At 45.8% G+C, this 18,478-nt stretch overlaps 1 protein-coding gene and 1 long non-coding RNA gene across 3 annotated transcripts in view; one reads left to right on the top strand and one right to left on the bottom strand.

Moving 5' to 3' along the window:
• LOC142049855 (uncharacterized) overlaps positions 1–18,478 on the bottom strand; it is a 704,768-nt gene that overhangs the window by 607,611 nt on the left and 78,679 nt on the right. The window lies entirely within an intron of this gene.
• Positions 364–8,650, top strand: LOC142049440 (transcription factor BTF3-like). Of its 2 annotated transcripts, none has more exons than XM_075077161.1 (6): positions 364–518; positions 908–976; positions 3,610–3,723; positions 3,928–4,129; positions 7,683–7,739; positions 8,193–8,650. In XM_075077161.1, the coding sequence occupies exons 2-6, from the start codon at positions 908–910 to the stop codon at positions 8,237–8,239; spliced, it is 489 nt and encodes a 162-aa protein (XP_074933262.1). In that variant the 5' UTR covers positions 364–518; the 3' UTR covers positions 8,240–8,650. The 2 variants fall into 2 exon arrangements, with proteins under 2 accessions (XP_074933262.1, XP_074933260.1); XM_075077159.1 differs by having other exon boundaries at positions 373–518; positions 833–976.

The raw sequence follows: 18,478 nt of genomic DNA on the forward strand, positions 1-18,478 counted from the left end.
TGTTTCTCTCTCTCGTTGTTTTCCTTTTCATTACAATTTATTATTATTTAAATTATTAAACTGTTCTTATCTCAACCTGTGAGTTTTCTTGCTTTTGCCCTTCCAATTCTCACCCCAGTGGGATGGGGGAGAGGGGAGTAAGTGAGCAGCTCTGTTGTGCTTAGTTGCTGACTGGGACTAAACCACGACACTTACAGTCCAGCTCAGACGCACAAATAAATCAGTTTTGTGGACCACAGCGTACTTATAGGAGTCCACCACCCACTACAGGCAGGATAACTGTTACTCCTCGCATTATGTCCCTGCTTCCTCCCGCGGCGGCGGCAGTTCCGGCCAGTGGAGGCTCCGCCTCTTCAGGTCCCGGTCCGCGGAGGGCGCCCCCTCCTGGCCTAGGTGACGGTAGCACTGTATGTCTCCCGGCCGCCATCTCGCTCCATTTCGCGTGTTGTGCTCGGTCCCAGTCACGCGCCCGTAGCCCTTCTCTCCCGCTTCGGTACCGGTGCTTCCGCCCCAAGAAGGTACAAGGGAGATGGTGGGGGGTGTCTGGGGCGGAATTTGTTGCGCGGCCGAGGGCTGCGGGTCGGTGGGCGGCGGTGGTGGTTGGTGGAAGGCAAGGCAAGGAGGTTATGGGCTGGGCTGGGCCGGGCCTGAGGGGAGCTGAGCTGAGCTGAGCCGAGCCGAGCCGAGCTGAGCTGAGTTTCGGCGGCGTTGCGAGCAGAATCCACCCCCCCCAGCAGGGCTGTGGCGTCCTCCCGCCCCGGGGCGGGGTGGAGTGTGAGTGTGGTGAGGGGGTAGCTGCGGAGCCCCTTGTGCTCACCTACTTTACTGCCAGGCCCGCGTTGCTGTGGCCTGCGCCGCTGGGTGCTTCCTGATCCGCTTTCCACTGGCGCTCATGTTGCTTCTGCAGATGAAGGAAACGATCATGAACCAAGAAAAGCTCGCTAAGCTCCAGGCCCAAGTGCGCATCGGTGGCAAGGTAGGAGTCCCTTCCCTGCCCTCGGGATTGTGTGTCTCTGCCCACACACTGGGCCTAGGACGCGGGATCCTGAAAAGTCGGGTGGGGAGCAGCCCTAAGGACTCTCAGCTTGGCTGGACTGTTCTCGGGGGAAGCTGCACTGCTGTAGGGATCTCTAGTCAGTTCAGTAGAAGCAGAATGTAGGAGCTGAACCTCTGGCCTCTTCTATTTGGGTTTGTTATGTTATAGTTGATTTGTAGCCAATATTCTTGTATAGGCTATATTAGAAGGCACTTAACATTTGAAGTAAGTAGACCTTACAGCAAGTGATCTCGGGTATAGTTTTCATAACAGATTAGAGAGGGCTATGTTCTAAATTCTCATCACAAATCTTTAAGATGCCCATGGCTCTTTTCTTACTTTTTAGAGCAAAGCTGGAGTTTCTGTACTTGCCATACTCTTATCATTGTAGAATAACGTGCTCAGAAGACCTTTTTATTATGACATCTGAATATATCTAGCTGTGTGATTGCTTATAATCTGAAAATAAAAAAGTATGTTGAATGTAGTTGTATACTAGTAAACATTTTAATTACAGTTTCAGTTTTAAGGCCAGAATTTGTTAGTAATTTTTTTTTATACCTGAAGAAACATACACACAATATTTTAGAATACAAGCTATTTAACGTAACTCTGGCTGACAGAGCTTCCAGTAGCTTTCATTCCTGTGTTGAAGTTTTTGCTTTTAGCTGGAGATTTAGGCAGCCTTAAACTGGGGTTAATCCAGTAATTAACTGGCTTGGTGATTTTTGTGTATTCTTTGTATGGGTTACTATTTAAGTAGAGAACTGCTGTATTATATTGATGATTATGTGCATGTTACCAGCGTGTATGTATTGACTATAGAGGTTTTTAATGTTTGTTACTGTACTGTTCTTTTTTTCTTCCTTGTGAGAAAAGGTTGCACATTGCCTCTGCTGGAAGATTTTCATGACGCTGCAAGGCTGCAAATCTTAAAAACAAGCTAAATATTATATTTAGGTGGAGGACTATCGTAGTACTTCATTATGTGAAATTTTATATTTTTGTGTAGGATGTTGATACAGCTAAATGTCATGTAATTTTTTCCAGACCTTCTTAGAGGACTGGCAGATGAGTCTGTAGCATTCCATTTGTGGCCTGCTGTACCCCCTCCTCTTTAATATAAAGGTAGAGGGGTGTGAACAGCATGTCTCAGCATGGAATTTGCGTACTAAAACCCTGTAATCTTTAGAAGCTTAAATCTGTGGAGTTGAAAGCAGCAGCTGTTCATTTAAATTAAATTTTTATTGCTTGGTTTGATATCTGTACTTAATATGGGTAAAAAGGGGATACATGTTCCTATATAGCCTTTGATTCAAGACATCCTTTTTTGAAATTTATTGAGGTCTTTTGTCCAGAGAGACTTAACATAACCCTTATGTGGTCCAGTTACTGCATAGTCAAGGTACTTAATTTAAGTCATTTCTGTAATCTTAGTAGTTTTCAAATCGCTGTGTGTGCTAACCTGACAGTAGCAGGGAATGAACAAGCTTTCTAGACAAACAACTAAACTTTTGAGCTGCAGTCTTCCAAATGTTAGTTTCATGTGAGTTTGTCTATTAATGTTTGTAACTGGATTATGTTAGAGGTGTTAGTGTCCAGCCAGTTTTCGAACTTCTACCAGTTGGCTCAAAAGGTATTGCAGCCATTTATACAGCTAGGCAGCAACACATTTTCTTATTGCTAACGTGTAGTAGATGGGCAACTAGAGTAAGAGAACTTAGTTTAGTAGTGTGTCAAAAAGGAGTTTAGTTTCACCTATTTCTAGACATTTTTATGTCAAATTTTACTGAAGCCTTGTGATTGTGCAAGGAAGTATAAAAATGACACTTTCTTCTTTTTCATAGTTATAGGTATATTCTAATATGGGACAGTTATTTCCCTGGAGAACTCTAGAGCTCTGTGTCTGTAGGGCAACCTAACCTTTTCTTTTTTTGCTTTCTGAACAGGGGTGGTCTGGAATATTATGTAGAAGTATTTTTAAAAATATATTAAAATATTTTTGGAAAATAAGTGTTCTTCAAATTTGTATGTGTAAGTCCATCAGATGGAGATGTCTATTTGGAATTAAAAGAAAGAGAGTGTTTTGGGTTTTCTCATATTCATTTGCTAATGATATGTTGATAACTTCATAGTCTCTGACTCTTTATTATCAAAATTTGGCTACAACTTAAGAAATATGATCTAAGGAAAAATTAATGGGCTTCAGAAATTACTGAAAACTGCTCAGTCTTCAGTTTTATGCCTGTGGTAACAGACAAGGGTAAACTTGCAGTTTTTCTTTTCTAAGTAGGATGCTGCAGAATCCTCATGAGAATTGTGGAATAAAGGTTCTCTGGTGCCTTGCTTCCTAAAATGTCACACTTGTGACAAATGTGCAAAGCTTGCTTTATAGCAAGGGAAAGACTGCTGCAGTGCAGTTGGAGGAGTGGGGTTGTATGTGCTGTAATACAGAAATAGAACTTTGTATACAAAGTTGTTTTGTAGATGGCTGCAGAGTAGTTATATGGCCATGAGGATTAGAGTTTGTGAAGAACTATTTAAATATTAATTTATAAATTGTTTTTGCAAAGGGTACTGCCCGCAGAAAGAAGAAGGTTGTTCATAGAACAGCTACAGCAGATGACAAGAAACTTCAGTTTTCTTTGAAGAAACTGGGCGTCAACAATATTTCTGGAATTGAAGAGGTAATTGCTTCAAAGGAAAAAATGCTTTTCTAATACAGAAATAAAAAAATGTATCAAACTGAATTTCCTGGTAAGTTACATCTTAAACTTGTCTGTAAATTATCAATAGGTCTTTATTGAGCTTTAGGAACTTCAGCTAGTTTCCTGTTAAATTGAAAAATCATGCTAAACTGTTTGAAATACTGGATATTTTTTTTCTTGCAGGTAAATATGTTTACCAACCAAGGAACAGTCATTCACTTCAATAACCCTAAAGTTCAGGCATCTCTGGCTGCTAACACTTTCACTATCACTGGCCATGCTGAGACAAAGCAGTTGACAGAAATGCTTCCTAGCATCTTAAATCAGCTTGGAGCTGACAGTTTGACCAGCCTGAGGAGATTGGCAGAAGCCCTACCCAAAAAATGTAAGTTGAAACTTTAATGCATTTCATGCTGGCAGCTGACATGTGGCTTACTTGTATAGTTGTGGTGAAATTCACTGCACACTTACTGTCTGCAAGCATGTTATAAAATGCTTATAAAGGAATGGAACTCTCAGATCTTATTTATAGCTCAAATCTAACAATGAATATAACAGAATAAAGCAGAGGCACCTGTTTCTCAGCATATCTTGCAGCTGGTGTAGGACTAGAAAGTTGTAGCCAGGCTTGATTTAATGGTAGTTTACTTCTTGGTGTGGCTACCATATTTTGGCATACTTGGTTCATTAAAGCTAGGTAGAGTTACTCTGGGAGAGTTAGGTTTTAAAAAAATATATACTTTGAGTATGTCTGTTTTGACACTTTCCATTGAAACATAAACAACAGGGAGAGGGACTTGAGGACAGACATCTTGCTACTGCTTTGCTCCCTTGCAGGTGTGGTGAAGGCATTTCTTCTTGCATGGGCTTTTTGATAGCTGAGAGGGAATTATACAGTATTTGTAAGGAAATATGTTATAATTTCTATATGTGTAGAACAGGACTGGCATTATCATTAAGTGAGATACACCAACTTCCTGTTCCATCCTTAAATTAGTTAAAACAACCTGAACACTTTTTCTCCCTAAAACTGAGTGGGAAAAGTAGAGGAAGGACTTAAGAATGTGGTGTTTGGAAAAGGTGCTGCTGCTACAGGGTGAGAATTGGGAGCGAAAGACAGGCTTGTTGACACTTGGATCATTCTGTGTGTCCTGTGTGTACGGTCTTCTTACTTACTTTCTGAGGGCTACCGATACTGGCATGGGTTGACTCTCTGGTTCAGCTCCAGTGCCTAATGTGGAGGTTTGAGCGGCCACAGTGCCTGTTGTCGGGGTTGGAGTGGCCACAGTACCTGTCACTTTGCCTTTCAGTCCAGAGACATTCTCTTCCCCTTGGGAGCACTGAATACTGTTGAACAGGGCTCAGTACGCATGGGCCAGGCCCCAGCACGTTGCAGTTTTCTGTGTCTCTCTGGAGTTCCCAGGGTGACAACATACTTTCTCCAAATATTCTACTAGTTTTTCAGGATTCTGCAGTTGTTCGGGGGTGAAACTCCAAAACACTGGGGGTGCCCACTGCCCTAGGCATTTGCCCATGCTATCCCACATGCCCTGCCACTCGTGACTATCAAGCCTCGGGGCAGATCTCAGGATGATATTCTTAAGTTAGTTTCTGGGCACGTTGTTTTGGTTTTGACTAAGATTAGAAAGCAACAATAAGTATATCCTAACTGCCCAAGGATGTTCAAAATGCAAAAAGGTGGTTGCAATAAAGGTGGAGACATCATAGATGTCAGTAGCAAAGATACCATTCTGTATTTCTTCCATATAAAATCTCTCAGAGGAGGGAGGTATAATTGCCTCAACAAGGTGGTATCCGAAGGGTTTTTACTGGAACTAAGTACCATATAAAGCTGAAAACCAGTGTTTGCATAGAAATTTCTTAGGCAAAACATCACTAATCACAGCAGAACACAGCAGACTAAACAAACCAACAACAATCTTAGCACCATGTTCTCATTTTTTGCAGTAGGTGTTAGTGACCAGCAGCTGTTATTATTTCAAACCCTCTGAGCCCCACGTTGGACACCAAAGACTGTTGTGATTTAGCCAGCAACTCAGTCCCACACAGTCACTCGCTCACTCCCCCACCAGTGGGATGGGGGAGAGAATCAGAAGGGTAAAGCTCGTGGGTTGAGATAAGAACAGTTTAACAATTAAAATAAAATGATAACAACAACAACAATAATGCAATGGAAAGGAAAACAATGAGAGAGGTGCAAAACCTGGGGGTGGGGGGAAGGGGAATGAACAACTAAAACAAAATGCATGTGATGCAGCCGCTCACTGTCCACTGCCCCAACGCCACCAGTCCTTGAGCTGCAACTGCCCCCCCTGTGCACCAACTGCCCCGGTTAATGTACTGGTCATGGTGTCGCATGGTATGGAATGAACATCCCATTGACCAGCTGGGGTCAGCTGTCTTGGCTGTGGCCCTGCCCCTCCCAGCCTCTTGCCCACCTGGCAGAGTATGGGAAGTTGGAAAGGTCCCCAACTACTACAGGCACTACAGTGAGGGGAATTAACTCTCAGCCAAAACCAGCACATTCTGCTACAATGGATATGGTTAAGTCTCACTAGCTCTGGCAAATATAATGGGAATAGTTAAGAAATTACTGAGTCAGCAGAGATGTGGACCAGGACATGTGGTTACCTCACAGAATAACATAGAATGGTAGGGGTTGGAAGGGACCTCTGGAGATCATCTCATCCAACCCCCCACTGTAAAGAGTCTGGCCCCATCCTCTTGACACCCACCCTTTAGATATTTATAAGCACTGATAAGATTCACACAGAATCACAGGTTGGAAGGGACCTCAAGGATCATCTAGTCCAACCTTTCTAGGAAGAGCACAGTCTAGACAAGATGGCCCAGCACCCTGTCCAGATGACTCTTGAAGGTGTCCAACATGGCCGAGTCAACCACTTCCCTGGGGAGATTATTCCAATGGTTGACTGTTCTCACTGTGAAAAATTTCCCTCTCCTGCCCAATCGGAATCTCCCCAAGAGCAACTTGTGTCCATTCCCCCTTGTCCTCTCCATGTGACTCTGTGTAAAAAGGGAGTCTCCATCTTCTTTGTAGCTGCCCCTTAAGTACTGGTACATGGGGATGAGATCCCCTCTGAGCCTCCTTTTCTCAAGGCTGAACAAACCCAGGTCTCTCAGCCTTTCCTCATAAGAGAGATGCTCCAGTCCCCTGATCATCTTGGTAGTTCTCTGCTGGACTCTCTCCGGTAGTTTCCTGTCTTTCTTGAACTGGGGAGCCCGGAACTGGACACAGTACTCCAGATGTGGCCTCACTAGGGCAGAATAGAGGGGGAGGATAACCTCCCTCCACCTGCTGGCCATGCTCCTTTTATTGCACCTCAACTACCGAAGTATAAAACTGTGCATCCAGTTCCATATTCCTTTGACTTTGCCAAGGAACAATACATTATTTAAGTGCCTCTAGTCATGTGTGTCTACCTGCAGCTTCACAATTATACCTTAGTTTTCCTTGAAGGTCTAGGATCATAAGATCCTAAGATTTCCTTATAACTTGCTAATGTTGTCAAATATGTAAGCCTCAAGAACCACTGAGTAATCAATAAACTAAGCTGCTTTTAAGAGAAATTTGTAAAATCAGTTTCTGTACTTTTAGCTGAAAATTATTACCGTGCAAGGCACTCTATATATCTAGAATCAAGATTGTGACTAGTAAACTGGTTTAGCATGTGTCTTCTCATTTTCCACCTGGGCTGTTTGAGCATTATTGGTAACAAAGGGTTAGTTGTAGATTTTTATTCAACAGGGGAACTGGATAGAGCATTGCAGTTTTGCTCAGACTCTTTGATAATATTAAAAAAAAAAAAACACAAAGAAAATCAGCTTTGTAATCAAGATGCTTGACTGATAATCAAGATGCTTGACTGATACTTTTGAACTGCTTGCTCTTGCAGCTGTGGATGGAAAAGCACCGCTTGCTACTGGTGATGATGATGATGATGAAGTTCCAGGTAAGAACAAGCATAAGATTGGGCCAAGGACAGTAAGAGTATTGACTAGTCACTGTTATAGAATTTCTGTGGGCATTGTTTTCAGACACCATGTGAGACTTAGATGACCATTGGTTTGAGCTAGCATTTTTGTCCTGTGTAGGAGTAATAGCTATGGCTAAGATAATTAACATTCAATAAGAGGAGCGGTAAGAAACTACTTTTTCAGTATCACTTGTGGGTATGGTGAAGTTAAATGCTCTTAGTTCATTATAAAGCACAATTCTATCTAAAACATACTTGTTTAAACAGGAAAAATGAACCATGAAGCTCTTAAATGTTATTTGTTCTGTATTTTATAAGCTGATTTTTTTTTTTGCCTTGTAAGCACTTGATATGAAGTAGAACTTTGGGGGGGGAATTGGCAAAGCAGAAGTGGGTCAAACTTTAATTTCAACATTTTTCTTTTTCTAGAGCTCGTTGAAAACTTCGATGAAGCCTCAAAGAATGAGGCAAACTGAACTAAGTGACACTTTCTGAATAAATTTAAAACTTGAAAAAGCTACATGGAGCTGCTATTTTATATTGTGACTGCTTTTATTTGATTTAATCTTTATTTCCTGATGAGATCTCAAGATTTGTAATACTTGGAAACTCCTTGAACCTGCAGCTCTCTTTTCAGTTATTGCTTGTACACAATATTATTTTTGTGGCCTGGTTGAACAAGCTTATGCTTTGAAATAAGTCAGATTGCCAATGAATCTCTGCCTAGACACAATTTTTGAGTAACTTGTATACAAGCAAAACCCCATCTTCGATGAACTTTGGCATACAATAAAAAATAAGTTTTGTGGTGTGGCTTTTTGTCAGAAAAGCAGGGAAAAAAATGGCCATAACTATTAAACAGTCAAAAAAGGTCTGTCTTTTCTGCAGAGCATCTTCCTTTTTCTGTGTTGGAAAACTGGCTTCTAAAAAAACCTTCAGTGCATAATGGGGCATTTTAGATTTCATTGGTGAATTCCCAGTGTTTGCAGGTCAGAGTACATACACTGTTTTCCTAAGACACTATGTAATAATAGACTTGTATTCTAGAATTACTTTATGGTTGTGTGGGGTTTACATAGCAGTGGAGGGGTGGCTTCTGTGAGAAGATACCAGAAGCTGCCCCCATGTTGGAGAGAGCCAGTTCCAGCTGGCTGCAAGACAGACCTGCTGCTGGCTAAAGCTGAGCCAGTCAGTGATGGTAGTAGCACATGTGGGAGAAACAACTCTGCAGACACCAAGGTCAGGGAAGAAGGAGGGGAAGGAGGTGTTCCAGGCACCAGAGCAGAGATTCCTCTGCAGCCCATGGTGAAGACCATGATGAGGCAGGTTGTCTCCCTGCAGCCCATGGAGGTCCATGGTGGAGCAGATATCTACCTGCAGCCTGTGGAGGACCTCATGCCAGAGCAGGTGGATGTGCCCAAAGGAGGCTGTGACCCTGTGGAGAGCCTGTGCTAGAGCAGGCTCCTGGCAGGACCTGTGACCCTGCGGAGAGAAGACCATGCTAGAGCAGGTTTTCTGGCAGGATCTGTGGCCCCATGGGGGGGTCCATGCTGGAGCAGTCTGTTCTTGAAGGAACGCACCCTGTGGAAAGGACCCACGTTGGAGAAGTTTGTGAAGAACTGTCTCCTATGGGTGAGACCTCACACTGGAGTATGGGAAGAGCGTGAGGAGGAAGGAGCAGCAGAGACAAAGCATTAGGAACTGACCACAACCCCGCTTTCTTGTCCCCCTTGTGCCACTCAGGGGGAGGAGGTAGAGAAGTCAGAGAAGTTGAGCCTAAGAAGAAGGAAGGGGTGGGGGGAAGCTGTTTTAACATTTGTTCTTATTTCTCATTATCCTACTCTGTTATTAATTGGCAATAAATTAAATCACAGAATCATAGAATAGTTTGGGTTGGAAGGGTCCTGTAAAGGTCATCTAGTCCAACCCCCCTGCAGTGAGCAGGGACATCTTCAACTAGATCAGGTTGCTCAGAGCCCCATCCAACCTGGCCTTGAATGTTTCCAGGGATGGAGCATCGACCACCTTTCTGGGCAAGCTGTGCCAGTGTTTCACCACCCTCATGGTAAAAATTTATTCCTTCTATCCAGTCTGAATCTACCCTCTTTTAGTTTAAAACCATTACCCCTTGTCCTATCACAACAGGTCCTACTAAAGAGTCTGTCCCCATCTTTCTTAGAAGCTGCCTTTAAGTACTGAAAGGCCACAATAAGGTCTGCCCGGAGCCTTCTCTTCCCCAGGCTGAACAACCCCAACTCTCTCAGCCTGTCCTGATAGGAGAGGTGCTCCAGCCCTCTGATCATTTTTGTGGCCTCCTCTGGACCTGCTCCAACAGGTCCATGTCCTTCTTGTGCTGAGGGCTCCAGAGCTGGATGCAGCACTGCAGTGGGGGTTCACCAGAGTGGAGTAGAGGGGCAGAATCACCTCCCTTGCCCTGCTGGCCATGCCTCTTCTGATGCAGCCCAGGATACGGTTGGCTTTCTAGGCTGCAAGCACATATTGCCAACTCATGTCCAGCTTTTCATCCACCAGTACCCCAAGTCCTTCTCTGCAGGGCTGCTCTCAATCCCTCCATCCCCCAGCCTGTACTGATATCAGGGGGCTGCCCCGACCCAGGTGCAGGACCCTGCACTTGGCCTTGTTGAACCTCATGAGATTTCCATGGGCCTACTTCTCAAGCTTGTCTGGGTTCCACTGGATGGCATCCCGTCCTCCTGGTGTGTCAACTGCACCACTCATCTTGGTGTTGTCTGCAAACTTGCTGAGGGTACACTCGATCCCACTGTCTATGTCACTGATGAAGATATTAAAAAGTATTCCCAATATGGACCTCTGAGGGCCACCACTTGTCACTGATCTCCATCTGGACACTGAGCCGTTGACCACTACCCTCTGAATGTGACCATCCAACCAGTTCCTCCAAAACAACAAGCCTGTTCTTTAAATTTCCCAGGGGATCATTTGGTATAACCAAGTGTTCGAGACTTACCCAATAGGCGTCCCTATGGGGGAGAAGAGAGGTTCAGCCTGTCAACCGATCCCAGTAGTCCATGATGGTATCTTCCCTAATGTCCCTCTCTCTTGGGGTCATTTTTATACTATTTTATGTTTTAGGTGGAGCTTGAGTGACTAGTCATACATACTTTTGTTATTGATTGGTGTTCTCCTCAAGTTCTCTATCAGGTTCCCCTTGGCCCAGCTCTCCAGCCTGTTCAGGTCTCGTTGGATGGCACCACAGCCTTCTGGTGTATCAGCCACTCCTCCCAGATTGGTATCATCAGCAAACTTGCTGAGGGTACACTCTGTCCCATCATCCAGGTCATTGATGAATATGCTGAACAGGACTGGACCCAGTACAGACCCCTGGGGAACACCACTAGTGACAGGCCTCCAACCAGTCTCTGCCCCATTGATCACAGCTCTCTGAGCTCTGCCATTCAGCCAGTTCTCTAGCCATCTTACTGTCCACTCATCTAAACCACACTTCCTTCCTAAGCTTACTTATGAGGATGTTATGGAAGAGAGTGTCAAAAGCCTTGCTGAAATCAAGATAGACAACATCCACTGCTCTCCCTTCATCGACCCAGCCAGTCACACCATCACAGAAGGCTATCAGGTTGGTCAAGCATGATCTTCCTTTGGTGAATCCATGTTGACTACTTCTGATAACCTTCTTTCCCTCTGCATGCCTGGAGATGACCTCCAGGATTAACTGTTCCATCACCTTTCCGGGGATGGAGGTGAGGCTGACTGGCCTATAGTTTCCCAGGTCCTCCTTCTTGCCTTTTTTGAAGACTGGAGTGACATTTGCTTTCCTCCAGTCCTTGGGCATCTCTCCTGTCCTCCACAACCTTTCAAAGATAATGGAGAGTGTCTTGGCAAGAACATCCGCCAGCTCCCTCAGCACTCACGGGTGCATCCCATCGGGCCCATGGATTTGCAAGGATCCAGTTTGCCTAGGTGATCTCTGACCCAATCCTTCTCAACCCATGGTAAGTCTTCCTTTGTCCCAATTTGTCCTCTCTCCTCTGGGGGCTGAGATGCCTGAGGGCCAGCCTTAGCAGTGAGGACTGAAGCAAAGGTAGCATTCAGTAACTATGCCTTCTCTGCATCCTGGGTCACCAGGGCCCCTTCTTTGTTCAGCAGTGGGCCCACTGCATCCCCAGTCTTCCTTTTACTGCTGATGTATTTAAAGAAGCCCTTCTTGTTATCCTTGACATCCTTTGCCAGATTTAGTTCCAAGTAGGTCTTCACCTTCCTCGTTGCATCTCTGCATGCCCTGACAATGTTCCTATATTCCTCCCAAGTGGCCAGTCCCTTTTTCATCATGATGGAAACCTCCCTCTTACATTTGAGTTTCTCTAGAAGCTCTTTGGTTGTCCATGCGGGTCTCCCAGCTCCTTTGCTTGACGTCTTCCTCCTTGGGATGCATTGATCTTGAGCTCGGAGGAAGTGGTCCTTGAATACTGACCAGCTCTCTTGGACTCCCCTGCCCCTAGCCCATGGGATTCCTCCAAGCAGGTCTTTGAAGAGGCCAAAGTTGGCTGTCTTGAAGTCACTATAATAATATTACTATTACTACTAACTTCAACAACAGAACTGCTTCCATTTAGAATCTGCTATAATAAAGAACACATTTTGATAATATTTGATATTATATGAGGTGGTGTGACTCGCTTCGGCCTGTCTAGCCCTCATAGCGAGCTGTCCGCGTGGCTGGGCCCACAGGCAGGAGCATGGCTTGGCAGGGGCCCCCTGAGGAGGTTCTGCGCAGGCCTTCGCCTTGCCAGGCGGCCCCCTGCTCCTAGTCAGTGATGGACAGTTACAAGCCTGTGGTGGTTCAGGCGTTCCCCAAGTTCAGAGAAAAGATCATGCAGGACATGCTGTACTGGTGGGGCTACAGGGTAGGAGGGAGCCCTCTGGCGGGGGGGGTGGGGATTTGGGGCAGCTTGCCGGCAGGCCAGGAGCTGTGTGGGCCCATGTCGCTCTGTCACTGGTGCGGGGTCTGCACATCGTTTCTACCAGTCTCGTGTGTTAACTGGACTGCTCTTGTGGCTTTCGGTTAGAAGCAGTTTTTTTTAATACTGCCCTGAAACTTATTAAATGATTTCCTAGGAAACTAGGCTAACTTGTGCTCCAAATTGGATTAACAGACGTAGTTATTGTCCTAAGTTTTTTTTTTACTGCTTTTGTGGAAGTAATCAAAGTATTTTAAAACTTGCATGAGTGAATAAGGTTTTTTCCTCAAATAAAATGCATAATTAATGGGTCAGTTGTAGTGCATGAACTGGAAAAAAGTATAAGAGCAGAATTAACCTGGCAGAAGAGAAAATTAATAGCATTCTATTTAAAAAATAATTTGGCTCTAAATAGGATTTTGAGCTCTCTGTAGAAAGAATAGATTTTTCTTTTGTTGCTTTCCTTTTTCATGGCGTACTTACATGTATTTAATCATCTTTATCGTAATTATTTTAGACGCCTATTCAGATAAAAGAATTTGGTGCAGTAAATAAAATTGACTTCTCCCCAGTTCCTCCATGTAACTGTGCTGTCACAGCCTACTCGAGGGTAAGTGGCTTTTTGGAGGTTTTTTCTGTTGTTGTCCTTCAGCTGGCATTATATTAGTGAACTTAATGTCTTCTTGTTTTCCTAGATACACATTTATGGTTGTTGCTCTCAGGAACCAATCAAAATGTTTTCTTGCTTCAGAGATGCTGCTTATTGTGCCACATACAGAGATGATGGCAATCTGCTTGTTGCTGGCAGTGAGGAAGGTAGCATTCACCTCTTTGGCATTAGTGCAAAAGCACCAGTGAGACAATTCGATGGTTGTACTAAGACCGTGTTATTTTGTTCTTTGTGTGTATAAACTTGTTTGGAGTGCTTTGCATGTTGCTGAAAATCTGAAAAATATTAATCTATGTTGCTTGCAACTCTCTCAAGTAGATCTTGCTAAAAGGAAGATTTTTATAGAATCATAGAATGCCCTGAGTTGGAAGGGACCCATAAGGATCATCAAGTACAACTGCTGTCCCTGCACAGGACAACCCCAAATTCATACCATGTCTCTGAGGGCATTTTCCAAGTGCTTCTTGAATATCGTCAGGCTTGGTGCCGTGACTGCCTCCCTGGGGAGCCTGTTCCAGTGCTCCACCACCCTCTGGGGGGAAGAACCTTTCCCTAATATCCAACCTAAACCTCCCCTGGCACATCTTCCTGCCATTTTCTCGGGTCCTGTCATTGGTCACCAGAGAGGAGACATCAGTGCCTGCCCCTCCTCCTCCTCTTGTGAGGAAGCTGTAGACCATGATGAGGTCTCCCCTCAGTCTCCTCTTCTCTAGGCTGAACAAACCAAGTTACTTTAGCCGCTCCTCATACGGTTTCTCCTCTAAACCCTTCACCAACTTCGTGGCCCTCCTCTGGACACTCTCCAGTAGCTTTATATCCTTAATGTACTGTGGCGCCCAAAACTGTACACAGTACTCAAGGTGAGGCCGCCCCAGCGCGGGGCAGAGCGGGACAATCACCTCCCTCAACCGGCTGCAATGCAGTGCTTGATGCACCCCAGGACTTGGTTGGCCCTCTTGGCTGCCAGGTCACACTGTTGGCTCATGTTCAACTTGCTGTCAACCAGAACTCCCAGGTCCCTCTCTGCGGAGCTGCTCTCCAGCCTCTCGTTCCCCAGTCTGTATGTACATCCAGGGTTGCCGTGCCCCAGGTGTAAAATCCGGTGAGACTGATGGGCCTGTAGTTACCGGGGTCATCCCTGTTGCCCTTCTGGAAGACTGGGACAACATTTGCCAGCTTCCAGTCAACTGGGACCTCTCCAGATTCCCAAGAGCATTGAAAAATCATTGAGAGAGGTCTCACTATGACATCACCCATCTCCTTAAGTACCCTTGGATGAATCCCATCAGGCCCCATCGACTTATAGGGATCTAGCTGGAGCAGCAAGTCCTGCACAAGTTCAGGGTTGATTGGGAGTTTATCATTCCCCCAGTCATGGTTCACTGGGGGTCCCTGAGCCCAACATCAGTGCTGAAGACCGAGGCTAAGAAAGCATTAAAGCTCTCTGCCTTATCTATGTCCCTGCTTGTGAGGTGACCATTCTCATCAAGCAATGGGCCAGTGTTGTTTCTGGCCTGGCTTTTGCCATTAATGTATTTTAAAAAGCCCTTCTTATTGTCCCTCACAGTACTGGCCAGCTTCAAGTCATGTATTTCCTCCCTGCAGTGGTGAACAGCATCCCTATAGTCCTCCCATGTCACCTGGCCATGTACTTTCTTTTTTCTCCTTATTTCTAGAAGAAGGTCCCTGCTCAGACAAGCCGGCCTTTTGCCTCACCTGCCTGACTTCCTACACTTTGAAATTGCCTGCTCCTGCACTCTTTGGAGGCAGTACTTAAAAAGCAACCAGTACTGATGGACCCCAGCACCTTCAAAAGCTTTTTCCCAGGGGACCTTACTAAGTAGTTCCCTGAGCAACCTGAAGTCTGCTCTCCTCATATCCAGAGTTGAGGTCTTGCTGGCAGTTTTCCTCCTGTCACCATAGATTTTAAACTTGACTGCTTCATGGTCACTGTGGCCAAGGTGGCCACCAATCTCCACTTCACCCACGAGATCCTCTCTGTTAATAAGCAGCAAGTCAAGGAAGGCACCTTTCCTGGTCGGTTCCCTACTTGGTACTAACCTGTACCAAGAAGTTGTCATCCAGATGGTTTAGGAACCTTCTGTACCTGTTTGTCCCAGCTGTGTGGTATTCCCAGTTGACATCTGGCAAGTTGAAGTCCCCCATAAGGACAAGGGTGGATGACTTAGAGGCATTCCTTGGTTCCTTAACAAACAAATCATCAGTGTCATCCTCCTGGCTGGGTGGCCTATAGTAGTCTCCAATGACAACATCTGCTTTATTTGTCTGTCCCTTAATCCTTACCCAGAGGCTCTCAATTGTGCCATCGCCAAGTGCAAGCTCTGTGCTTTTCAGCTCCTCCACTACATACAATGACACCCACCCTGCATCGCCTGCCCTGCCTATCCCTCCTGAAGAGCCTGTAACCATCCATCATGGCACACCAGTCACAGGACTCATCCCACCACTTTCACTTATGCCAATGATGTCATACCTCTGGGACTGGGCCAAGGCTTCTAGCTCCTCTTGCTTGTTCCTCATGCTATGTGCATTTGTGTAAAAATACTTCAAGTGTAGCTCCTTGTGCCCATTGCCACATGTAGCAGCTGAGGCATTGTCGTGGTTCAGCCTCAGTCGGCAACTGCACACCACGCAGCCACTCGCTCACTCCCCCCACCCCTGTGGGATGGGGGAGAGAATCGGAAGAGCAAAAGAACTTGTGGGTTGAGATAAGCACAGTTTAATAATTACAATAAAATAATAATAATGTTTATAATAATAATTACAATAATGATAATATAATAAAATGGAAAAGGAGAAAAAAACAGAAACACAAGCGATACAACCGCTCACCACCCGCCGACCAACGCTGCCCCTCCCTGAGCCACGATTGCTGCCTCCCTCCCCCGGCCAGCCCCTCACAGTTAACATACTGGGCATGATGTTACATGATATGGAATAACCCTTTGGCCAGTTTGGATCAGCTGTCTTGGCTGTGCCCCCTCCCCTCCTGGCTTCTTGTGCACCCGGCAGAGCATGGGAAGCTAGAAAAGTCCTTGACTAGTACAAGCACTATTCAGCAACAGCCAAAACATCTGTGTGTTATCTCAACATTGTTTTCATGCTAAGTTCAAAGCACAGCACTATGCCAGCTGCAGTGAAGAAAATCAACTCTATTCCAGCTAAAACCATGACAGGAGTCTCGCTAGCATGCCGCTCCTCCAACTTTGGTGAGTCTACCTGTTGCTCATCACTAACTAGCTTGGTACCGCCCTCTTCCCCCTTCCAATCTAGTTTAAAGCCCTGTCAATCAGCCCTACTAGCTCCTGAGCAAAAACCCTTTTCCCCTTCTGAGCAAGTTGAATGCCATTGGATGTCAACAGACCTGGTGCTGAATATATCATCCCGTGATCAAAAAAGCCAAAATTCCACCGATGACACCAGCCTCAGAGCCACGTGATGATCAGCTGGGTCTGCCTGTTCCATTCAGTATTCTTCCCTGATACTGAGAGGATCGAGGAAAATACTACCTGAGCACCTCATCCTTCAACCAACCCCCCCAAGGCTCTGAAATCCCTTTTGACAGCCTTTGGTTTTCTCCTTGCTACCTCTTCTCTGCTGACATGGAGAACCAATAGCAGGTAATAGTCTGAGGAGCTTACCAAACCAGGGAGTTTCCTAGCAAAATGCCTTATTCTGGCCCCAGGAAGGCAGCAGACTTCCTTGTGGGTTGGGTCCAGTCAGCATATCAGACCCTCTGTTCCCCTCAGAAGGGAGTCACCTATGACAACTACCCTTCTTTTTTTCTTAACTTGAGTGGTTGTGATGCAGGGGTGTAACAGGCTCGCAGGATTCCTATGCACAAAGTTCACTCAACACACGATATTTAAAAAAGCACAACAGTATTTGTTGCTCTATTATAGCTTGGCATAAGCAGTTATTAGCATATTGTTTTCCCCTTATGAGAGTCTTACCAACCCGACTATGCCCGAGGCACCGCTGAGCAGGAGGGTGACCATTAGCGGGGTCATCACGGAGAAGGGAGGTAGGCGTGACACCTTCAGGGCATCCCCTGTGGTTTGTAGAGCGTGCTCTGTATCCTCTCTCCTCTCTCTGCTTTGAGCTGCACTTTTTTATACCCTCAGCAGATTCAGTGGAAAAGTACTGACTAGACGTTGCCGCGCGCGTGGCCAGTGCATGCAACAAGGCCTGCCAGGTGTGTGCTCTGCCGGCTAACAGCGGCTCCCAGATTGCAACAACATTTTGTTCAATAACAATCCTCCCAGTTCCCTTCTTCAAGGCCACGTTCTCACAGCTGTGTTCAGCTTGTAATCTTTCTGTCATGGCCCTACACAGGCCATCATCTAAAATCCCTCACACCAGGGGGTGGGCTGCATACGTGAACGTTCCATCCCAGAAAGACCTTCATCCCCATCATCAGTCATTTGCCCTTCCAATTCCAGGGCCTCATACCTATTGTGTACAGGCACCACAGAAGGTGAGGTAGGCTGAGAGTGGATCCGCCAACTGCCCTGAGCAATAACCTACTTCCATTCTCCCGTCTCCTGGTATACTTCTTTCTGTCTGGTGGTGAGCGTGTTGGGGGTCCTTTGTCATTTGTGCTGTGGTTGGCTGCTGCAGGTCCCTCTGAGAGGGGAACGGTAGAGTACTATTTCACCAGAACATCTCCTTCTCTGACTCCCTGATACTCCTCAGCGTGGACACCTCGTCCCAAAGTTCTGTCACCAGGCTGAGCAGCTCCTTTACCTGGGTGCATCTCCAACAGGTGAGCTCACTGCTGTCATCAGATACTGGCCTGGTACTCAGGCATACCCCGCAGCCCAGGACCTGGATGGCTGCATGTTGCCTCAAAGGCTCTGTTTGGGTGGCTGCGTTAGTTCTTGCAGCTGGAGGGGCCGCAAGGGATGCTGAAGGCACAGCTCTTTGCCAGGTGGATACCATGGATCCTACTGTTCTCAGCTCCTTGTAAGTGGGTCACAGCTTGTGCTTGAAGTGGCAGGGCCCTCCCTGCACAAACTGCCACGCCAGACCCTGTTTGCCCATCCTGGTCTCTTGCGCTTCCTAGG

The sequence above is a fragment of the Phalacrocorax aristotelis genome, chromosome W (genome assembly GCF_949628215.1).
Source record: "Phalacrocorax aristotelis chromosome W, bGulAri2.1, whole genome shotgun sequence".
Lineage (NCBI taxonomy): Eukaryota > Metazoa > Chordata > Aves > Suliformes > Phalacrocoracidae > Phalacrocorax > Phalacrocorax aristotelis.